General features: G+C 34.5%; 1 protein-coding gene across 1 annotated transcript; it reads left to right on the forward strand.

Moving 5' to 3' along the window:
- The first annotated feature begins 18765 nt into the window (after positions 1-18765).
- LOC123542946 (carbohydrate sulfotransferase 11-like) lies at positions 18766-21389 on the forward strand. The gene has a single exon (XM_053525749.1). It carries the CDS (start codon positions 18776-18778, stop codon positions 19952-19954), a length of 1179 nt encoding a protein of 392 aa, XP_053381724.1. The 5' UTR covers positions 18766-18775; the 3' UTR covers positions 19955-21389.
- Positions 21390-22313: the final 924 nt, after the last annotated feature.

Here is a 22313-nt window from a genome sequence, read left to right on the forward strand (position 1 = left end):
CCTCGCGATGATTGTTAAATCTCGCATGTATATTTTGCAAGAATTTGAAAGTAGATAAAAGCTGTACTAACTAATATTACGGAAACAAAAAAGCAAGATATTTAAAGGGAGATAAAAGCTGTAGCTAATGGTACAGACTTTCTGGCTGAGTTGATTCCCTTTGTAAGAATGATGTACTAAAATATCAATATAAACCTATTTGCTTATTATCAATCTTTTAAAATTGTAATTTACCTTTATAGTAATCTTTCTTATTATTGATAATAGTTTGCCGGTTTTTTTGTATGATTTTGTAACAAGCAATACACGAGTTGGTACAAATGGAAAACATTCTAACATTCATACAATGCTGCTGTTAGCCTGAAGGAATATACAAATATGTTTTAAGTTACATAGCACAATCTATACAAATTACTTCTTTTTAAAGGTGGTCAATCACATTTAAACAACATTTAATGACATTTTTTACTTTTTGTATATTCTGGTAGAGAATTATTTAAGGAACAAAAAGACCGATTACATAGAGTTAGATTCCTATTTGAAATGTATATTTTATTATTTTTATAAAATTTTGTAATTACTCCCCTTTAATATGAAAGTATATAAAAAGCTGGGTATTTCTTTTTATTTCGAAACAATGTCTAGTTTTACATTTGCATTTGATAGACATATCAACTATTGAACAATCTGAACCAAAATGCAAGTTTAAAAGCTGTGTGTAGCTTCTGAATTCATTTATTTCCAATCTATCTTGGTTGCGCAACCAAGATAGGCAAGGGAGGTAATAATAATTTTTCAAACTTGCGTTTCTAATGAATTCCATCTAAATACATAATTTTTAATGCAAATATTTTACAAATATATTACAATATGTCTAATATTTATATACATTTTCTTAGGCAAAGTATATTTATCAAATTTATACTTATGATAAAATAATTTTATCTTGGTTGGGCAACTAGGATAGGAAAATGAAACTTTAAAAATACTTCCAGTGAAAATCTAATTTGTGTTAAGTGTTAAGTGAACATAAATGAGTGTAAATGATCAGATGCTAAAGTTTCGAACAAATCCGTTACATTGCCAAAATCTGATTGTTTTTTGGTAATTAACGTCGCTAATTGTGCTGTTTTACACGGCGAAAGGTACAAACTGTGTATCATTTTATATGTTACCTTTAACTTGCATCAAAACAACAAAAAATATAGTATTAGCCTTGCTTCAAAAATATGCACTATTTCTTTCGCGGATAAATACTATGCCCCTAAAATCGCGCGTGATTTCTTCTGCTAAACTTTTAATACCATTCTGATATACATTTACGAAAGAGAGCCCAACATTTGGATATGAATGCTTTACAATTCTTGACGAGTGTAGTGTAATGCTGGGTACATAACTGTTTTATCCTACAGACGGCACTACTTGCCACACAGAGGCCGGCTCTAACTCATTTGGTCATTTTAGTGTGTCCAGTTTCATTAACGTATATCGATATAAGTATGGTTTTCGGGTAGATTTCAGTATATCTTGTATATTAGAAAACTACTATATTTAACCAGGACTGTCACAACAGCAACAGCTAACGAATCATAACATACCATCACCAGTCTGAGGCAAAATGAAATTAACACCGCTCTGGAACGGCGGCAAAAATCTTATGACTTAACACAATGGAGCACCGCTCTGGGACGATGGCAAAAATCTTATGACCTAACACCATGGAGCACCGCACTGGGACGGTGGCAAAAATCTTATGACCTAACACAATGGAGCTCGCACTGGAACGGTGGCAATAATTATATGACCTAACACAATGGAGCACCGCACTGGAACGGTGGCCATAATCATATGACCTAACACAATGGAGCACCGCACTGGAACGGTAGCAAAAATCTCATGAAATAACACAATGGAGCACCTCACTGGAACGGTGGCAAATATCTCATGAACAAACACAATGGAGCACCGCACTGGAACGGTGGCAAAAATCTCATGAACTAACACAATGGAGCACCACACTCATGAACTAACACAATAGAGCACCGCACTGGAACGGTGGCAAAAATCTCATTAACTAACACAATGGAGCACCGCACTGGAACGGTGGCAATAATCTCATGAACTAACACAATGGAGCACCTCACTGGAACGGTGGCAAAAATCTCATGAACTAACACAATGGAGCACCGCACTGGAACGGTGGCAATAATCTCATGAACTAACACAATGGAGCACCGCACTGGAACGGTGGCAAAAATCTCATAAACTAACACAATGGAGCACCGAACTGGAAATGTGGCAATAATCTCATGAACTAACACAATGGAGCACCGCACTGGAACGGTGGCAATAAACTCATGAACTAACACAATGGAGCACCGCACTGGAACCGTGGCAAATATCTTATGACCTAACACAATAGAGCACCGCACTGGAACGGTGGCAATAATCTCATGAACTAACAAAATGGAGCACCTAACTGGAACCGTGCCAAAAATTGAATGGTTACGAATCAGATATTGGTCAAGTCATTGCCATTGTCAGAAATTTAACATCTATCATTTACACGTATCTGTGCTTACTGAGTGACAAGTATAAGTTAGATGTTCACTAACTGTAATTTCAAAACTTGATTTCCCAACAAGATAGAATTGTATGCATTGTATATATTTCATAAACATTCTTAGTCTAGGGTATTACATATATATGAAAAAATATCGTATCATATGTGTCATTATTATAGGTTATTAGCTTTGTATCGGGAAATATGCACGAGTTCTCAGCGGAAATATTGCGCGACTTTAGGAGTGTCGGTATATAAAGAAAACCTTAGCTTTACACGGCATCACGGCATTCTGCATTTACACAACGTACAACTACAAGTGCCAAGAGGTGCTGACTGCGTGGTTCATTCATTCCCTTGCGCTTTTAAATGTTAACATTATCGTATAATAGAAATCGATACACACACTCTTCATAACTATATCTTTAATGAAATCTCTAGGCCTTTTCACATTTAAGTCAACTTAGAAAATTTTGCTTTGCACCCCGCCCCGTCTGGAAGTTTGAAAAACACAAGACTTTGAATTTTCCAGCACCGCTATAATCAACTCAGATTGGATTTAAAAACCAAGACATGGTTGGTGAAATCTACAAATAAATTGAAAAACATCAAATAAATACCTCATGTTCATCAAATTTTCAATAACGATAGAACAATTCATCAAACTTAAAAGTTTTCATCTCAGCCCTTTCAGCTTCCACATGTATACCTGCAATTACACATCAGTAGGCTGCACAGATGTGTAAGTAGACAGAAACATTTTTTTTAAGTTTTAGTGTAAGATTTCAAGTTAGCATGTCAACCATCTCGACTCAAATTAATTTAAAGAACGAAATTCTGTTTTTGTAAATGTTGTTTGTCTATCATTTTCAGAGATTAAATCGCGGCGTGTAAACTTTTATTGTCAAAGACGCAAACAATACAGTAATACAGAATGTCAATGCAGTTGCGTATTATTACATGTTTAGTAATTTTAAAAGTCAAGTTGAAAAAAAGATATTTTAGGAAAAAGGCAGATGAAAAGATTTCATAAGTTTCGGACCTTTCGGGCCCAAAACTGATTCGGAAATAATAATTTGCTCACGTTGGACCCGCAGCAGCATATCCTAAACGTTCACCAACTGCGCGTGCTCACGAGAATCTCCTTGTTTTTACTAGTTTTTTTCCTCGTTTGTACATGCCCGAAATCGGCAAAAAAAAACAAAACAACAACAACAAACAAACAAACAAAGATTTTATGCAAGAATGGCGTCCTTTAAATGTTTTCGCTCCTTTGGTTGGAGCTGATTTCCATAAAAGTACAGATAAAAGAATATATCTTTGACATTTCGAAAATACGTAGTAAAGTCACATTTCGTTTAAAAGGCAAAAATAACAGGGAAAAATGTTCTTTTGTTTCGATGCTCTTGTTTATCTAATTTTGGCAATCCTGCAGTCGCACAAAACTGATACAAAATTTTAAATATAGGTTACAAGCCTTCAAAATGGAATACTACAACAAATATACGCAGAAGCTATTCAATCTGCCATCAAAGGGAGGTAATTACAAATAATAAATTCACTGATTTGCTGTGTGAATAATTATTTACTAACGTTGTGTGTCATTGCTATCGATTGGTCTTACGCAAAATCATTAGCCAAAGATATTTAAACTTTTCGAGAGAATATTTAGCGCGAGACGTTGAAATAGTTTTGAATTTCTACTTTTCGTGCTTGATTTAGGTCGGAAAATTATGATTTACGCGACAATTGTTGTGTCAAACACTTTTTCGAGTTTCAAGTTTTTGACCTTTTGTGGTAAATTTACAGCACGACAAGTTGGAATTTACTTTTTTTAAAAAAAGATACTTAATGTGCGCCGAAGGTTGAATTTTACGTATGGTCTTGTAAAATCCTGCACAGACTTAGGTATCAAGAGTGTCACACACGTGTTGGTTCATTTTAGAGCGAGATATCGAAGAGTAGGTAATATCTTATCTTTTAATTCATTTTACAAATAGAATATCAGTTATTCTCATATCGCTTTAATGCCCTTTATTTTAATGATTGATCAAGCCATTCACAGTACGTAATTATATCATTATTAAACATTTCTTTCAAATGGTTCTTCTTTTATACAAAAAAAAGAGATTAAAGTGTTCTATTTTACGTATGAGTGGTTTCACTTCAGGTTTAAGTTTATTGCCTTATAATACTTATCGAGACCTTGGGTTGGATACCCTACATGCCTAGCTTTAGTTGAATTATGAAGGAGTTAGCAGGGTTTTAACGATTGAGTGATTTCGGCTCATTAGTCGGTCCCTTTTAGAAATACGATTATCAAAGTATACATTTTCCGAATCTTCTTGACGAGACCTTTCCTAAGATTCCTCACTTAACCAGGTTCGAGTCTAGAAACGCGCAAAAAATGTTGATTTTACGCGTGATTGATCTAACTTCCGGTTTGAGTGTACCAACTTATAGTACTGGTCGAGACCTTCGGTTAGATACCCAACATGCCTAGGTTATCTTTAATGGTAAAGGCGTGAGACCGGGTGTTTCCGGATGAATGATTCCGGGTTTAACCTTAATATCTGGAAAACGGATAGAGATAGACCCATAATAGTACATATTTTCCGAACCTAGTCGAAAAGATCTTTCTAACGGTACCAGTCCCGAGCCTGTACGATGCCTTTGAAATTAAATGACTTCATTTCCGGTTGGTACCTAGGTTATGGTAAAGTGTACCCTATAGGCTTTTCAAAAGTGTCAGATACCCAAAATGTGAAAAGTGACCCTAAAACGTCTTATTTTTGATGATTTTTAGCAACCTTCTCAAAAAGTACCTTTCTGGTTCTAAAACTAAATGGTCATTGAAAATGTTGCCATTTATTTTAGAAAACTAACAGAATGTTCTTTAATATCATATTATTGATATTATTAAAGAGGCACTCCGGTCTATATGTGGCCCAGACCTGACGTCTCCTCCCTACCTGTACTCAATACACGGATTTACTTGGACAGATCAATAGGCCTTAGTTAATGCATCCGGGCGCTAGACCTTGGGGTGACATTATAGGGGTTAACTTTGACAGTTGAATAGGCTATTGTTAACGCATCCGCTCTTAAATAAACATTTTTATTTTAGTTTTCAAATGTTTTTGTGAAGATAATGATTCGTTTTATCTGTTTAAACTGAAAATTGAAATATAGTTCGAGTTGTTGAATAGTAAAATCAATGAATTGCATATTACAATCTCAATATTTTGGACATAAAATTGTCCAGTATACCCGAGTACACCTCACTCAAATGATTGTTTTTTTACTTTAAATTTACCGATATTTATCATTTATATAGCATTGTATTCCCAATGAATTGATCTATAAAGTGCCGAAAACCGAATCTAAAAATAACAAGCGGTTACGGAACTACATACAGAGTAACATTACATATTAAACGCCCCTCGTATTTGTAGCTGAAACTAGATATCATGTTTTCTTGTACTGAAATTTAAAACAAAGGACTTGACGAATTAGAATCCAGATGAATGGTAACAGATAATATATTAATCTTTAAAGTTTGCCAGCGGTTATACATATGACCTAATATGTATCAAAACATATGCCAATACCTGGCTTGCTAATATGTATTGAGGTTTACTGGTACTGACAGAAATAGTATGAAACTAGACATCATAGTCTCCTCAAGCTCAAATCCGAATGCCTGCAATTTAATAACTGCATACTAGTCACAGCCGATATCGTTTAACGAACAGCCTTGCCCATGTTAGAAGCAACTTACGATAAAGACAAGAGCGAGTGCTGCAGCAGAACAATCGATTTGAATTTTCATTTTGTAAGCCAGCTGGATTGCTTCTTACATGCTGCATTTAACCCTGAACGTGGTTCGAACACCCAGCAGACAGAGACAAATAATCCGTACCTTATGACATAAATTTGTCGACCGCAACAGCCTACATAAAATGCATTTAATTATATCTAAAATTTTCATAAATATATTATTATCATTTCTTTTTAAAATTAAGTTTCTGAAACATTTAACAATGAAAAACAGCTTCAGACAGCTTCAAAACCAAGTCAAACGTAATTTTACCTATACCTGTCGTTTACGTTTTACCTTTGATTCATTTTACCTGATGTGTCCCCCCAAATGTTGGAGTATCGCCAGCAAACTGAAATACTTAATGATTACAATATATAAAAACGAATTAGTAATATGGAGCATTATCACAATTATTCAGATCAGTAATAATTGTCAACTTCATCATCATCATCATCGCCATTGTTGTCATATCGTCATCAGAATATTATCACTATCGTCATCATTACCATCATCGACGTCACCATCGTCAGTAACGTTCCATAATGTACCAACATGATATCATATCATTATCATTCCATAATACCACAATCATCATTGTTATCATCATCATGCCATCATCATCATCATATCAGATTCATTATACCATATCATAATCGTAATCAAAATCATATCGTGTAATATCATATCATAATATTCTCATAACGTACCATCATCGTAGTAATTATCATTATAGTATTGTTATATCATCATATCATCATCATCATGTTATATCATTATCATCATCATCATTATAATTATTATCATCTTAATGATGGTATCGTCAAATCGTACTATCAACGCCATATTGTCATCAAATCACCATCATACCATCATCATCATATCATTATGAACGTATAGACACAAATAACATATCACCAAATTATCAAACAAGCATCAACATCATCATCATCATCAACATCATCATCATACCATCATAATATCACAATCATCATCGTACAACCTTCATCATGATCACTATCACCATCATAATAACATTATCATACTATATACATATCGTCATTATCATCTACAAAACGTGTCACCACTTTATATCATGCTGACGAAACTGAACAAGGAGTGTAGCCTCTTTTGATATCGATATTTAATCATCGTTATCATCATTGCCAGCACTTTTGATTATCTCCAATTACAGTAAATTAAGCGTTTGTTACATGATAATTGTCCAACTATTAACAAATATATATGTGCGCAGAGCTGGAGATTTTGAATGAATAATTATGCAAAGCTAAACATTGTTCTAATATAAGCTTTGTTATACATGACAACAACAAATTATATAAAACTTATCCTCATTTACGTGTCCCAGCAACCATTCCTTCTCCAGAATACCATCCAACCAACGTAACAGCTTAAAATCATACTATGAGGTAACTATTATACAGCAATTTTTCTATCGATGTTGTTCGGACGATTTCAACTAGTAAACTGGTTCAAGGGCGTGGCAAATACATGCACGGATTTTTTTTTGCCGCCAAGTGTGTAGATTATAAAGTTACGAAACAAACCGTAAAACGAAATGCAACTGATGTTGAATAATATCAGACAAGTAATCTCTTACAACGTGATTTATCACCAAAAAATAACATAATTTATTTCTACAAGAGAACATAAATGCATATATCTACATGACACTTAATGGTTGATAAGTTTCTAGTTTCCAGATGTACGGGAAATTCGAGTTTTCGCAGTTTTTTTCACGCATTTTTATAAAGCGTTGCAACGCTTTATTTTGATATACATTGATATACAGGTTTGACTGTAAATATAGAACAAGACGCGACAGTATTTATGACCCTCATCACGTGGGCAGCAAACCATATACTGCACATGCGTATATTTAACTTCCGTCAATAAAAATAGTGCGGATCGCACAGTATTATGTCGTTTTTAATTAAAAAAAAAAAAAAAAAAAAACAACAATAAAAAAACAACAACAACAAAAAAAAATAAATAAATAAAACAACAAAAACAATCAGTAGCACTCTCGTTTAAAGTTAAGACATGCGCTAGATATCAATAGTTGGCTTGATGGCGCAGTAAGTTGAGTGGATGGATATATATTTATTTTATAGTGATAGTTTTGACGATTCGAACCTTACATTCGACCAACATTTCGAGGGCTTAGAGAAAAACTGGTCTATCTGTATATAGAAAAAGAAGCAGATAGACCAGTTTCGCTCTAAGCCTTCGATTTGTTTTGCATAACATACTTTGTGTAAGTTTGTTTTACCCTGGTTTCGAATTCATTGTTTTGTTTCTTATTTTCGTATCAAATCGGTAGTATCTTTAACTCAGTCGATACTGAAATACTGACCGGGCAATGCTTTTATTTAAGTGAAGTGTAAGATTGTTATAAACGTTACTCGTTTTGTTTTTGTTGTATTGAACAAAATAAATACAGTTTTAAAAACAAAATTTTAACGGGTCTGAGAATCGAACTCCCAACGATAAATTATACTACGAATACCGTAACCGCTCGGCCAACGAGAAATCACTGAATGCTTCGCAAACGTATTGTCTGCAAGTATTGACCTGACACTCATTAATCTTCGCCATTATTTTCGGGGATTTTCGTTAGTTTACGCAATATTTGTATCCTGAAAATATCTATAGTACTTAAATAACCTATATATGTAAACAATGGCACAACGAGTTCCAAAACATCTCAGACCACTTTCTTTAAAAATTTCAGTGTAATTTTATGTTATTGATACTGCTTTTATTCTTACAATATTTACGCATCATATTTCACAAATTCTGACTGTTATTTCTTGTAGTATTGATTTTCTTAAAACGCTGGTGACAAGTACTTTGTATTTTTATCTGGGAAACTTTAAAAGATGTTTATTCATTTTGTTCCACAACGGTTAACTAGACTACAAGTGTATTTCTTTCAAGAAATGGACCATAAAGTTTAATCAGTAAGTGTGGCAATTTTGCTACTTGTAAAGTTGCAGATAAAATTAAAAAAACAACAACACCGAGATTTACAAGTAAACGTTTTGTTCACACAGCTACTTGCACATGCGATACGAGTTTAATTATAAAGAAACATATATATTGTCAGGATACTGGTTATATGACCCAGGGAAGTGCCTACGCCTTAAGTATCTTGAACAATGGTTTGGGTCCAATCGCTAAGGTGACTATGTCTTAGACTAGCTGACAAACGATGTAGAATGTCCTTTGTTAAAACGTAGAGCTGGTGAGACCAAATATCTCATATATAGTATTTTCCTCTGGCTACCTTGCCTAAATGATTCGTGTAGCAATGATTCGTAAATGATTTCTTATTATGAGCTTGACAATTTCAGGGATCAGGCAAATCATTAAATGTTTCAAACTAACAATCTTCAATTAAAATGATTAGCTCAAACTCCTATAGGCTGGAGACTCTATACTTGACTGGTCTTTTTGTTGAAGTTCCCGTCAGACAATGTCTTTGTATCAACAACATACGAGTCCTATCGCATAGATGCTCGGCCTGTGTCCTCTCAAACTCTATATGATTGCCCTGACTCCTGGATGCTCAGCGCCTATATGCTATTATATGTAGCATTCAACTACCATATAAGTATTCCCCGATGCCTTGGCTGTACTTCGCCAATAACGCTGAACCGTCTATAAGCTGGAACTCTCCTACTTTCACAGTAGATTACCAAACTCTGGGTCTCTGTCTCAGCTTCCCGATGCTCAGCCTATATATGCTATCGTCTATAGCATTCAGCTACCCTTAAGGTAAAACTCCTATGCGCTGGCCCTATAGCTCGAAACCTTATCGAAATGCTGCTACTCTTCTTTAGTCTAAGAATTTCCAAAGTCTTCTTTTTAATAATTTAACCGCCCTGACAGGGTAACTGCAATAGTCTCCTTCTCAAGGTACTGGGACAAATTATTAGTTGTATCCTCGATTTGTCTTCTTCAACCGCTCGATACCGAATGAGCTCTCTGTCATCAATCTACCTATTTATACCCCAGCAGACGTGCTATTTTTAGAACTTGTTTCTGATTGGTTCAAATTTAAACATAACGTTTTTCAACGAGTACTTGCTCTATCAAATATCTGGTTCCCATTAAATTTTGTATATGACTTAATGTGTGATGCTGGGACCCAGCTATCCATATAATGAACCCAAATCAGCCACAAATGACCCAAATTCTATTAATTACAGCAATTCAACAATAATTGTAGCAACGACAACCTGAAAAGGGAGTCAAGCACTATCTGTGCTTATGTGTCACGTTATCAATATATTAAATATACAAATTATTCTGACATATATATATAATCATTATTTCGCTATTAAGCTTCGGACACCGAGATGAAATATACGCCAAGATTTTGGTTACATTTTCAAAACGCCATTACAATACGCGATACCTATACGTGTGCGCTCTATTGATTATCACCTTATGTTTGCAAGGTGCTCGCGGAAGCCGGGAATTCATTTTTGTTTATAAAATGGAAAACCCTCATCAGAAATAGTAGACGAATGTTTCTATTTTTGATTTATTAGATAAAAACAACGTCTTTGGACAGAATTCGATGAAAAATACACTGTTAGAACATTAAATATAGTATTAGAGGTGGACGGATAGCTCAGTGGTTTGCACACTGGCCTTCCAATCCTGAGGTCGGGGATTCGATACCCGGCAGCTACTCGGGAATTTTCAGAAACGCTTTTCAGTGTTTCCCGAGGTGTACTGGTCAGGAACCCAGGCAATCCTTGTGTGTATCAGTGCTATACACTGTGCACGTTAAAGAACCACGCTGTCTATTCGCAACGAGCTAGGCTAAGTTAGCCGAACATGCCTGTATCTGATTTCTTATCTCTCTGTCGTGGGGGCTTTGTCTCACTCTGTCCCTCTGGTCAGATCGCTCTGTGTCTATACTAGTAGAGGATGAATTATGCGCCCTGTGTGGCTGCATTTGAACTATGTAAAGCGCCTTTGAACGTGAAATTGATCATATATAAATCTGGTATAATAATAATAATAATAATAATAATAATAATAATAATAATAATAATTAAATAGGCAGCATAAAGGTGAATATAGGTAAATCTTTGATTTTATAAACTCTCACACCACGATGTGTTGGTTAGTCGGTTTGAAGAAACGTTTTCAGCTTTCAGACTTAAATAATCTTATTCTCTGAAACGGTAGTAGCTCAGGGGTTGACACTCCACCGCATTCATTCAAATTATTGCCCTAGGGTCAGAAATGGCGACGCCCGTGAGTATGAGATGTATATAGTGTATGCTATATAAAAATATAAGAAACTTTGAAAATCTTCTTCTCTGAATCCATGACAGATAGAGCCTTGATGTTTGCCATGTGATATCAGGGTTTGACTCTTTACCATTATAATTGTTCAAATTTTTGCCCTAAGGTCAAACATTGCCACGCCCCTGGGTGTGACATGTACTTAATATAGGCCTACATATATAAGAAACTTTGAAAATCTTCTCTGAATCCATATGATATCAGAGTTTAATTGTCTATCGATATTGTTAAAATCATTGCCCTACGATAAAAAATAGCCATACCCGTGTGTGTGACATATATGTAGGCTAATAAAATAGAAATTTTGAATATCTTCTCCTCTGAACTCATAATAGCTACAGCCTTAATATTTAAAGAAACTTAAACTTGTACACTTGAAGCCTTTTATACAGGTGAGCGTTTAAGAGTCAATGACCCTCTTGTTCATTTCCTGAAATGACTTTCATTAATATAAACAAGACATCAAGAGAAACTGTTTTTTCAATTCATCACATTCATTTTTTTCTAACAAAAATCAATTAAACCACAGGTGGGTGAATAAAAACCGCGGAAGACGCAAAAAAAAAAATTGCATCGACCCCAACCTCCAGTTAATAATTGAATAGGAAACTATCGATTCGTTATCTTTTATTTAACGGAAAATCTCTTGTGTATAAATAACTTTTTTCAAGAAGCGAGTTGGTGTACCCGTGTATCGTTTACATAAGGTTATCTTTTGGTGCCGCACTTGGATACTTCAAGTGTTAAACGGTTTCTTCATTGTTTGAATAAAGTTGCAATTATTTCAACTTTATTTCGATAATTATTTATTTTTCAAAATGAAGACGAAGCAAAGAAGAAGGAAATACGTTTTAGTCAGCATAATTTTAGTCATAGCTGTGCAAGGTAATTTATAAAATCTTGAATAAAGACACGTATCATGTATTAGAATAGAACGTTAAATATCAGGAATAATTTATATTATTGTATTATATATAAGTTAGGTATTATACTATCTATGTGCATATCATATCATTTGGACAGGAATAATACATTACAGAGTAGTGAGCTACTTTTTAAATACTATTAGTTATGTAACGATTTTATCTTGCCGACTACCTTTTACATCCTCACTGTACTGACTGACACAATTTTTATATTAATAAAGCTACTTACAGTGCAGACTGGAATCCTGAAATCTTCCCTGGTTTTCATGCTTTGATTAGTGTTGATTAACACCAGCCATAAAATGAAAAATGAACTGTATTTTGACAGAATCACAAAACACAGAAGCTCATTTATACAGGTTATGAACTGGTTTTGAAAAACTTTTACGTTCCATCCTTTCGAAAAATCATCAGATTAGACGATGTCAGAAATGTCTTAAAACTTCCGCTTTAGAAAGATTAGTCCCGTTTCCAGTTAATTCCTTTATCTTGTTGGTAGATTAAATGATCCTACAACAAACTGCTGTCTTACAAATGTGTTAATTCCTTTGCTTTTCGATGAGTTTACTAAAACAACATTTCAACCTGTCAACGGTCAAGGTCAATCGCGTCCGTGCCATACAGAGGTACTGTTCTTCTATATAATTTCCACTCACTTCACAAACCTAAATTAGATAGGAAAAATAAGAGCGGCAAGAAAACACTAAATTTTTTTTATCTCGGAAATGATATCTATAGCTTCAGCTTATAGTCTGACCTAGCGATGCAGCAGCCATTTTGTTTTTAATCAAAATTCAATATCTGTAATGTACTAGCAGGATATGGAATATATCCTGTGTCAACGTGACGTCTGTTGACCAATAGAAATGCAAGAATCTTGTAGGAGGCGAGATAAATGCATATATCATTACTTCAGTGAATATACCCGATGTATACTAATGCATATTGTTGTTACGACTTGGTGATTCTACTTACAATATGTATGGGGATTTTGAAAGTGTTTTTTTTCTAACACAATAATGTAGTTATTTTGGTTGATTTAATTTGAACAGTAGTAAAAATAGTTTAATATGTCCCCCAAATTAGAACTACATGTTATTTGTAGCATATTAATTCTGATTACATGCATATTGTATATTCATATACATAATATAAGGCATAACACAGGTCGGTATGTTCTGTAAATGAGATAAAAAATATTAATATCATATAATCAGTAACAGGGTATAATACTGTTTTTATCATTAAATGAAACTTATTTCAGTAATAATGTATTTGCGGATGTTATCTCCGCGCTATCAATAATGTAATTATTTATTTATGTTACAGCTACGTGGCTTATACCGTGTTCACACTAGCAGAACGGTTTTATTTTTATTAGGCACTAATTGGCTATAATTGGTATTTGACATTCAAAACCCATCAAAATATAATCTAGTAGCGTCCACACTTGGCAAAGAAATGTGGTTTAAATATATACATGTAATGTTGGAAGTTAACAAATATCTTGCAATAAGCAAAAAGGTTACAAAGAATTGAGGCTAACAGAAACAAGAAGGGGTTATCAATATTTAAACTTCTGTGTTCATCTAAGAATTTCTGTGAATTCCATCTATTGTCCATTTTGAGCGTCAGCATGACTCCATATCGCAATTACTTTTGCCAGCCACAGCATCAATTGTTTGATACAAAAGAGACACACATGGTATTCTTCCTCCAAAAGGTAAGATCTGTGGATTTGGGATTGTAAAACCAGTTATAACCCACATTTGCGTTCACATTTGTAAAATAATGTAGCATTACTTTTTAATGTAGTATTAAAACCACCTCCCGAGGTAGTTTTAATGCTACATTACAGAAACCACTTGACCTTTACAAAATTCACGTTTTACACCACATATAGTGTGGACGCAAACGAGTTTAAAAAATAAACCCAAGTTAATGTAGGATTAAAAACGTAGTCTGAACACGGTATAAGATGGGTCGATTTTATAGTTTATTATATTCATCTAATGCTCCAAACCTTGGAAATTGTAATTTAAGGAAATCTCAAGACCTATTTCAGAGACAACTGTGTTAAATTAGTTTAAGATATGAAAAAAAGTTAAAAAATGGGATTAATTTGTTAATTGTTTTAATTGTTGTCGCGGTAATGCAAGGTAAGTGATTATCTTTATTAAAGTCTTTTAAGTTTTATTGAAAACGACACGAAAACGCATTGACTACATCTAATCAAACGATGTGAAACATTTGCCATTCGTGGAAGATATAGCATAAGGATCAGCTAAATAATGATATGTAAGAATTTTTTTTCAGCCGATACCGAAATATACCGTAATTTCTTGGACATAAAATTTCGATGTTTCGGTCAGACTTACCATTTCGCGAGTAAGTGAATTTGTAAACAATGTGAATGGACATTTTCTTATTCGTCGAGAATGACTGTTCTGTGGGTGGATAGCATGAATAGAAAATTTGCTTATTCGTCGGGAATTAGTTCATGGATTGACGTAACAACAAATCTAGGAAAAATTATTCTCTCACTAAAATTAATGATTCCACATAACTAAACACTGCAATACAGTCTCTATCGCATTGTCTATGTCGTAATGTTAATTAAAGGGAGTTGTCTTTGATGAGACGGGGTGGACACAATAACCCTCTTACACAACAAATGGACATATGAAATTAATACATGACTTGAATAATATAAATATACACGCATATGAAGGGTCATGGCGTCCGTTAAATTTTACCTAAACAAAACTTCTGCTTTAACCGGTGCTAGGGGGCGTGAGGTATGTTTCACATTTCATTTTCTCTCATGAACAGATTTAATAATGCCGAGTTATCATTTTGCTTGGTTCCTTTTTGTGTTTCTAGAGAATCTCCTTATAGATTTTATTAAACATACATACATTCACTGCACCGAGGTTTAGGTTTGAGGGACATGTGTACTTAGGACACGGTTCTTCACAGATATTTTATTACCTGCGGCCTGGAATGCAACAAGTAGTGTAGCACATGGGGACTGAGTGATTTCACGTGACTTTTTACCGATATGCGATTGGCTTATCGCTTCTATGGAACGGCGTTTGTGCAATATAGCTGGCACTCTACATGATATATAGAGAAATGTTTGTCCTGAATTCCTCATTCATTATTTCATATAATTCATTCAAACTTTCAGCAATGATCAATATTAATACCTATTTGTGCATAAGGGTTTTTGTGTTAATTGCTCTTCAATTTCCTGGACTGTGGTCCTGTGTTGTCAACCGAAGTCCAGGTAAAGAAAAGAATCACGTTTGTGAAAGCTCTAGTAAAGTATTTCAATAGTCAAGGAATGTCACCGGTTGAGCTAAAAGTATGTTATACATGAAAGGGAAATAAGGTTATTTTTGCTCAAAACAATAACTTTCAGAATTTAGAAATACATATTTCACTGATGATAGATCTACTTGTAAATCATGTAGAATGGAGTAATATACCTACATAAAGCGTAATGGTATCTATCTATCTATCTTCCATATAGTCAAACCCCTGCTGGGGACCTAGACTTCAACTAGCAAGAATGTTAAAACGAGTAAAAGGGTAGTAGTAAAAAGAAAGAAGGAGAATGGTTAAAAACAGGTTAAAAATAGGGCAGGTGTATTTAAGGTGAGATGTGCTCAATTTGGCTTACAGTCTGACTGAACACTGGCCCAGTCGAGTTGACAACATCTGAGGGCAAGGCATTCCAATGATATACTGTTCTAGGGAAGAATGAAAAATTATGATAGTTGGATGAGGGTGAAACTTGAACGAATGCCTGGGAATGAGTGGTTCTGGTTATGGAAGATCTAGTGTTGGGTGTTAGGTAGTCCGGTAGTGGGATGGCGACCTAGTTATGCAAGATGTTATAAAACATAATCAGGCGCTAGTCAATGCGACGGAGTGCAAGGCGTCGCCAATTTAGGGAAGTCAGCATGTTGTCTACACTGGATGTACGGCCGTAAGTACGCTTGGCCCAGCGTGCAGCCCTGCGCTGCACAGACTCAAGCTGATCAATAAGAGTTTCAGAGTGGGGGGACCACACAGTGGAACTGTACTCCAGCTGGGGCCGTACAGGTGTTTTGTATGCTTGTGATTTTAACCCTTCTGAGTGCACTTTGATGTTACGTCTTAGGAAACCCAATGTTTGATTTGCTTTTTTGGTAATGTCGTCAATGTGGTCATTCCATGTAAGGTTGTGTGATATAGTTATGCCAAGGTATATTGCAGATGGTACTGTTTGTAAGATGGTTTTGTGTAAAATGTACTGTGTTGGTATAGGTGTTTTACGCTTAGTGATCTGTAATACTTGGCATTTAGACGGATTGAATTTCATGTCCCATTTTGTTTCCCAGAATTCCAGTTGCTGTAAGTCTTGTTGTAGTAGGCTTGAATGGGAAGAGACAGTCAGAGAAAGGTAGATAGGTAGATGGCCGTGTCATCGGCAAAGAGTCGAACTTTAAAGTGTTTAACAAAGTCAGGTAGATCGTTGATATAGATAAGAAATAAGAGAGGCCCGAGGACCGAACCCTGGGAAACACCTGAGGAGACTGGTATGGTGCCTGATGTGGACCCGTTAACTACCACTGACTGTGACCTGTTATCAAGGAAAGCTTTAATCCATTTAAGAGTATGACCCCTTACACCTTAGAAATGCAGCTTGTAGAGTAGTTTTTCATGGCTGACCATATCGAACGCCTTTGAAAAGTCAAGGAGTATGAGGTCAACTTGACTTTTCATGTTCAAGAATTGAAGGATATCTTCTACTAACATTAGTAACTGTGTTTGACAAGACCTCCTTTCTCGAAAACCATGCTGCAATTCATAGAACATATTGTTCTTTGTGAAGTGTTTTGTTATGCTAGAGGATACATGTGTTCCAGGGTTTTACACAAGATACAGGTAAGAGATATTGGGCGATAGTTGGCTGGGTCTGACCTAGAGCCTTTCTTAAAGATGGGAGCGGCATTCGCCATTTTCCATATATCTGGCAGAGAACTGGACTGCAGGGATTTTTGGAAGAGTTTTGTAAGGATAGGAGAGATCACTTGGCTAATATTCTTAAGTACGACCGGTCTTATTTGGTCAGGCCCTGCAGCTTTATGGGGATTAAAGTTGCTAAGAAGTTTTTCGATACCTTGTGTTGAAATTTCAATATCAGGCATAGGTTTGTGTGGACTGTACGTTTCTTTTCCTGGGATCTCTTTACCTGTATCTGCGATATCCTGGACATTCATATCAGCCAAAGATTTCAGAGAAAGAGGAGATTTTGAAGTAAAAACTGGTATAGTAATAATAATAATAATAATAATAAAAAACAAGCACGTTATTCAACCATAAGTTACTTTTTAGGCTGAGTGGTCACAAATACATCCATAACATTTCTGGTCTGTATAACTTCTGGCCGCAGGCAATCTTTTGACTTGTTTTTCTTTGTATCGCGGATACACAGCGGTATCCAGAGAATTGGATATTGACCGATATCTGGCAATAAGGTTAGAGATTTGGTCCAAAATATGAAAAAAAGAAAGTCGAATCAAAGGCTTTGGGCTCGAGTGACATAAATTCATGTAAATGTTTAGCCTCAAGAATCATGAAATTATCACCTTTTTTTAACTGTAAAATTGTAAAACAATGCAGCAAGGAAAACAAACAAACAAACATTCAGTTTTTGTTTTTCAAATTGTACTTTATCTATATAAGCTGGTAGGAAATAGAAAAAAATGTTGTTGTCTATTCAATCTACATGTCTGTAGCAGAATTCTAAATTGCGAGGCGATATGAAGTGAATACTTATATTTGGAATGGCTATAATAAACACGAGGTATAACAATTTAGTGCTTTTGAGATTTTTTACATATTCCTGTTGAATTGAATTGTTTACCTTTAGCTGTTTCAATGTATAAATAGTGTTTTTTGATGTTTTATTTCTTTTAATATTTATATTCCCGAACAATAAAACCGTACAAAACAGTAAATTATGTGGGTGACAATAGATGACTTTCACTGAATTGTAACCAGTGATCTTTATTTTCAGGTATTATTTACAAGCGAAAGGCTGTTATTAGGCAGATTTATGGTGTCATGAAACATGATAGTCAAAATTACGAATACGACGAAATATCTGAAGGTGTACCTGCTGACAGAGAAACTGTTTATGAGGAACGTCGGAGAGTAATCACTGATGGTTGCAGAAAGGTTAACAAGACCGTTTCTACCAGTTTTGCTATAGAAAATCAAAATATAGTTTCTTCGATTGACCATATGGTGTACTATTGTCCTATTACAAAGATTGGTTCAACATTCTGGAAGAGGGTCTTAACAGTTATGGGTAGTCACGGTAAACATTTATCACCGTTCGAAATATCGCTTGGACAGGTTAAATTGTTGAAGGTTAAAGATTTTTCTGAAACTGAACTGAAAACTCTCAAGGAGACTGGAACTTCCTTTATGTTTGTAAGAGACCCATATGCTCGGTTATTTTCTGGTTATGAAAACAAAATATATCATGCAAACTTAGTGTACTGGAAAGCGATTGGCAGACAGGTTGTTCGTGTCGTGAGAAATAGTGACGATGATGTTTACAAAATCTTTGGATTTGACGTTACGTTTCTAGAGTTTATAAAGTATATACTGTATCTAAGTGAATCAAAGAAAAACATAGATGCCCATTTCACCCCAATGGTGAAAAGTTGTGATCCATGCTTGACACATTTCCATTACATTGGTAAGATGGAAACGTTTAAAGATGATGCAGACTTTTTAATTTCTAAATGGCAGAACGAATTCGAAAATGTCACTATTAAATTCGGTGACTTCGAGAAGGAATCTATTCTTGACACCGCTAAAGGACGAATTAGGTTTTTATTTGACACTAAGAAAATTTTGAATGAAATAAAATTCCCATTTGTCAACATAATGCTCAGAACATGGAGGGATTTACAAATGAGGGGTTATATATCGAAGCATATTGAATTTCCATTTAAAGATACTAATGTAAGTGAAATAACAAAAGAAGATTATATAGAAGCAGTTAAGAAAGCTTTGGATGCAGCGGTTGATTATGTAGCTGTAAAACAGCAGAGGGAAGAAGCTCTTATACAGTTCTACAGTCAGGTTCCTCTGCAGGACATGGAGCGATTGAGACACTACGTGTTACAAGACTGTTTGCTGTTTGGCTACGACGACAGGCCGAAGAAGTTGTTCGATAGATCAAAACCTTTGGATGGAGGGTTCTTGTATCTTGATGGTTTAAAAAAATGACTTATGTACAATCAGCTTAAGAAACTGTGTCAAACATTATTGTCTGACAATATATAAAAATACCCAACATAGCTGTTAAGGTACTATAACGTCACAAAGTCCATCGCAATTCAATTTAACGCATTTAGTGTTGATACCAAAATTAGAAATCTATGTTTAATTATATCATATAAGAGGACAAGAGTCTTAATGATTTCATTTGATTTATAACTTAGTTAGCTACTAACAGTTTTTATAAAATTTCTGACACAGTGATTGTCGGATATACATTTGGCAAGTTTAAGATCAAACGCACTACGTAAAGATTGCATAAAGTAATCACATAAAGATGTTATGAATATTTGATAAATTTGTGCACAATAATGTAGTTGCACATTACGCTCTGTTAAGCTAACTTGTTTCGATCGCAGGAGCTGATTACTATATGTGCTAATTCGCTAGTACTGATTCAATTTACAACAATTTACCGAAACAGGAAAACGAAAGCACGGAATAAGATAGGACAAAATATCACAAAGACGCTTGATTATATACTATTGAATAAAATATGATTTTTACATGCACGTAAATGAATTCGATCTATTTTAAGAATGCAAGTGTCGTCATTAAATTGATCGTTTATCTAATGTTTGACTTTCATTCATTCTTTAACAAAGGCTTTTGCGGCACGATACTTTTAATTGTACTAAAGAATTAGATATCAAGACTGTCTTGATGTTTTCAAATCAAAGTGGCTAAGTTTGAATTTTTCATCTAATTAGGTTAGTGTATTATACGTAAAATTTAAATAAAGTTATATCATCTAGCATTCAAACTGACATTCATGAGTTATATCATGACGTACACAAAAGGAATTTCAGAGCTTTTTTCTTTTGTTTACTATATATGGCAATGTTAACATAAGATCAATGCGATGACGTTACTCTTCATACCTAGGCTGCCGTTATCACCCGATTTATTTATTTCATTATTTGTTTTACAGTTTTCATGTTTCATTAAGCTCTTTCTTACTGTAAATGTACTTTTCAAATGTTGCATATTCCGTTCTTAATTAGAGTAAATATTTACAGAGTTTTGAAAGATCTATTACTTTCGCTGGAAACTTGAAGAACGTTACAGGAAGGCTATTGATACTGCATTCTTGCATAAAAACTACTTTTTTTTTACTGGATCCGCCCATATATTAACGGGAGAAAAATCGTGTGCAAACAAGGCAATTCACGTGTTGTTAATACATGATTTTTATTTTTGAAATGCTTTGTCAGGGATGTATATGTATTTCTGCGCAGGTTGACATCTGGTATCTGCGTCTTGATTCTTTCATAATTAATTTCTTCTTGTAGCATATAAGATGCAATCTAATCCATAGTATGTTTTGCTGTATCAGTTACCAAAACCAAACGCACTACCACCAAAATTGAAAGTACTAACTCCGCGTGTAACTTGTGTAATTGTTTGTTTTTATGAATCATTTTAATGCTTTTTGTACATATCAGTCGGAATGCATTTATCTAATTTTGCGAAGAATTTGAATAAAATATTAGAAAGCTTTTCACTACGTTCGTACTCATCCGTACTCTAAATGTGTTCGTACTCAAATAATTCGATTGTAAAGTTATTACTTTTGAAATAGTGTTCCTGTTTGCCAAATTTTTAAGTGATATGCAAAAATATGGGTAATTTCATGTTTGTAATAATGACAGATAAAAAAAATTCAGTTAAAATCTTGAATAAAATATTTGAAAGCTTTTCACTACGTTCGTACTCATCCGTACTCCAAATGTGTTCGTACTCAAAATAATTCGATTGTAAAGTTATTACTTTTGAAATACATTTGTAGTGTTCCTGTTAACCAAATTTTTAAGTGATATGCAAAAATATGGGTAATTTTATGTTTGTAATAATGACAGATAAAAAAAAAACAATTAAAAGCTTTCATTACATGCTTTTGGAAATGTTGTTGATTTCTGGCCCCTGGTTATGGATATTTAAAATGTTTACCGTTTCCAAGAACAACAGAATAGTAATTAAAAAAATGTACCGGAAGCGTAAAGTCACCACATATGAAAACAATGCATTCAGTTGTCGTGTAGTGTTTTTTATGCAAGAATAGCGACAATACACGTTTGTTTTGTGTATTAACGTCTGCAGAAGCCCTTCGGTCTCGGTCACAAACAATCCCGCGGTCTTCTAGATCTGCAGACGTTAATACACAAAAAAAACGTGTATTATCCCTACATTCTTTACGATATTGTTTATAAATGTGCCATCTGGGGTTTATGAGTTCTGAACTTGGTTAACAGCGGTTATATACATTACTGTATTACTGTAAATATATATAGGATATTTGTTTGTTTCA

Source organism: Mercenaria mercenaria, chromosome 16 (genome assembly GCF_021730395.1).
Source record: "Mercenaria mercenaria strain notata chromosome 16, MADL_Memer_1, whole genome shotgun sequence".
Taxonomy (NCBI): Eukaryota; Metazoa; Mollusca; class Bivalvia; order Venerida; family Veneridae; genus Mercenaria; species Mercenaria mercenaria.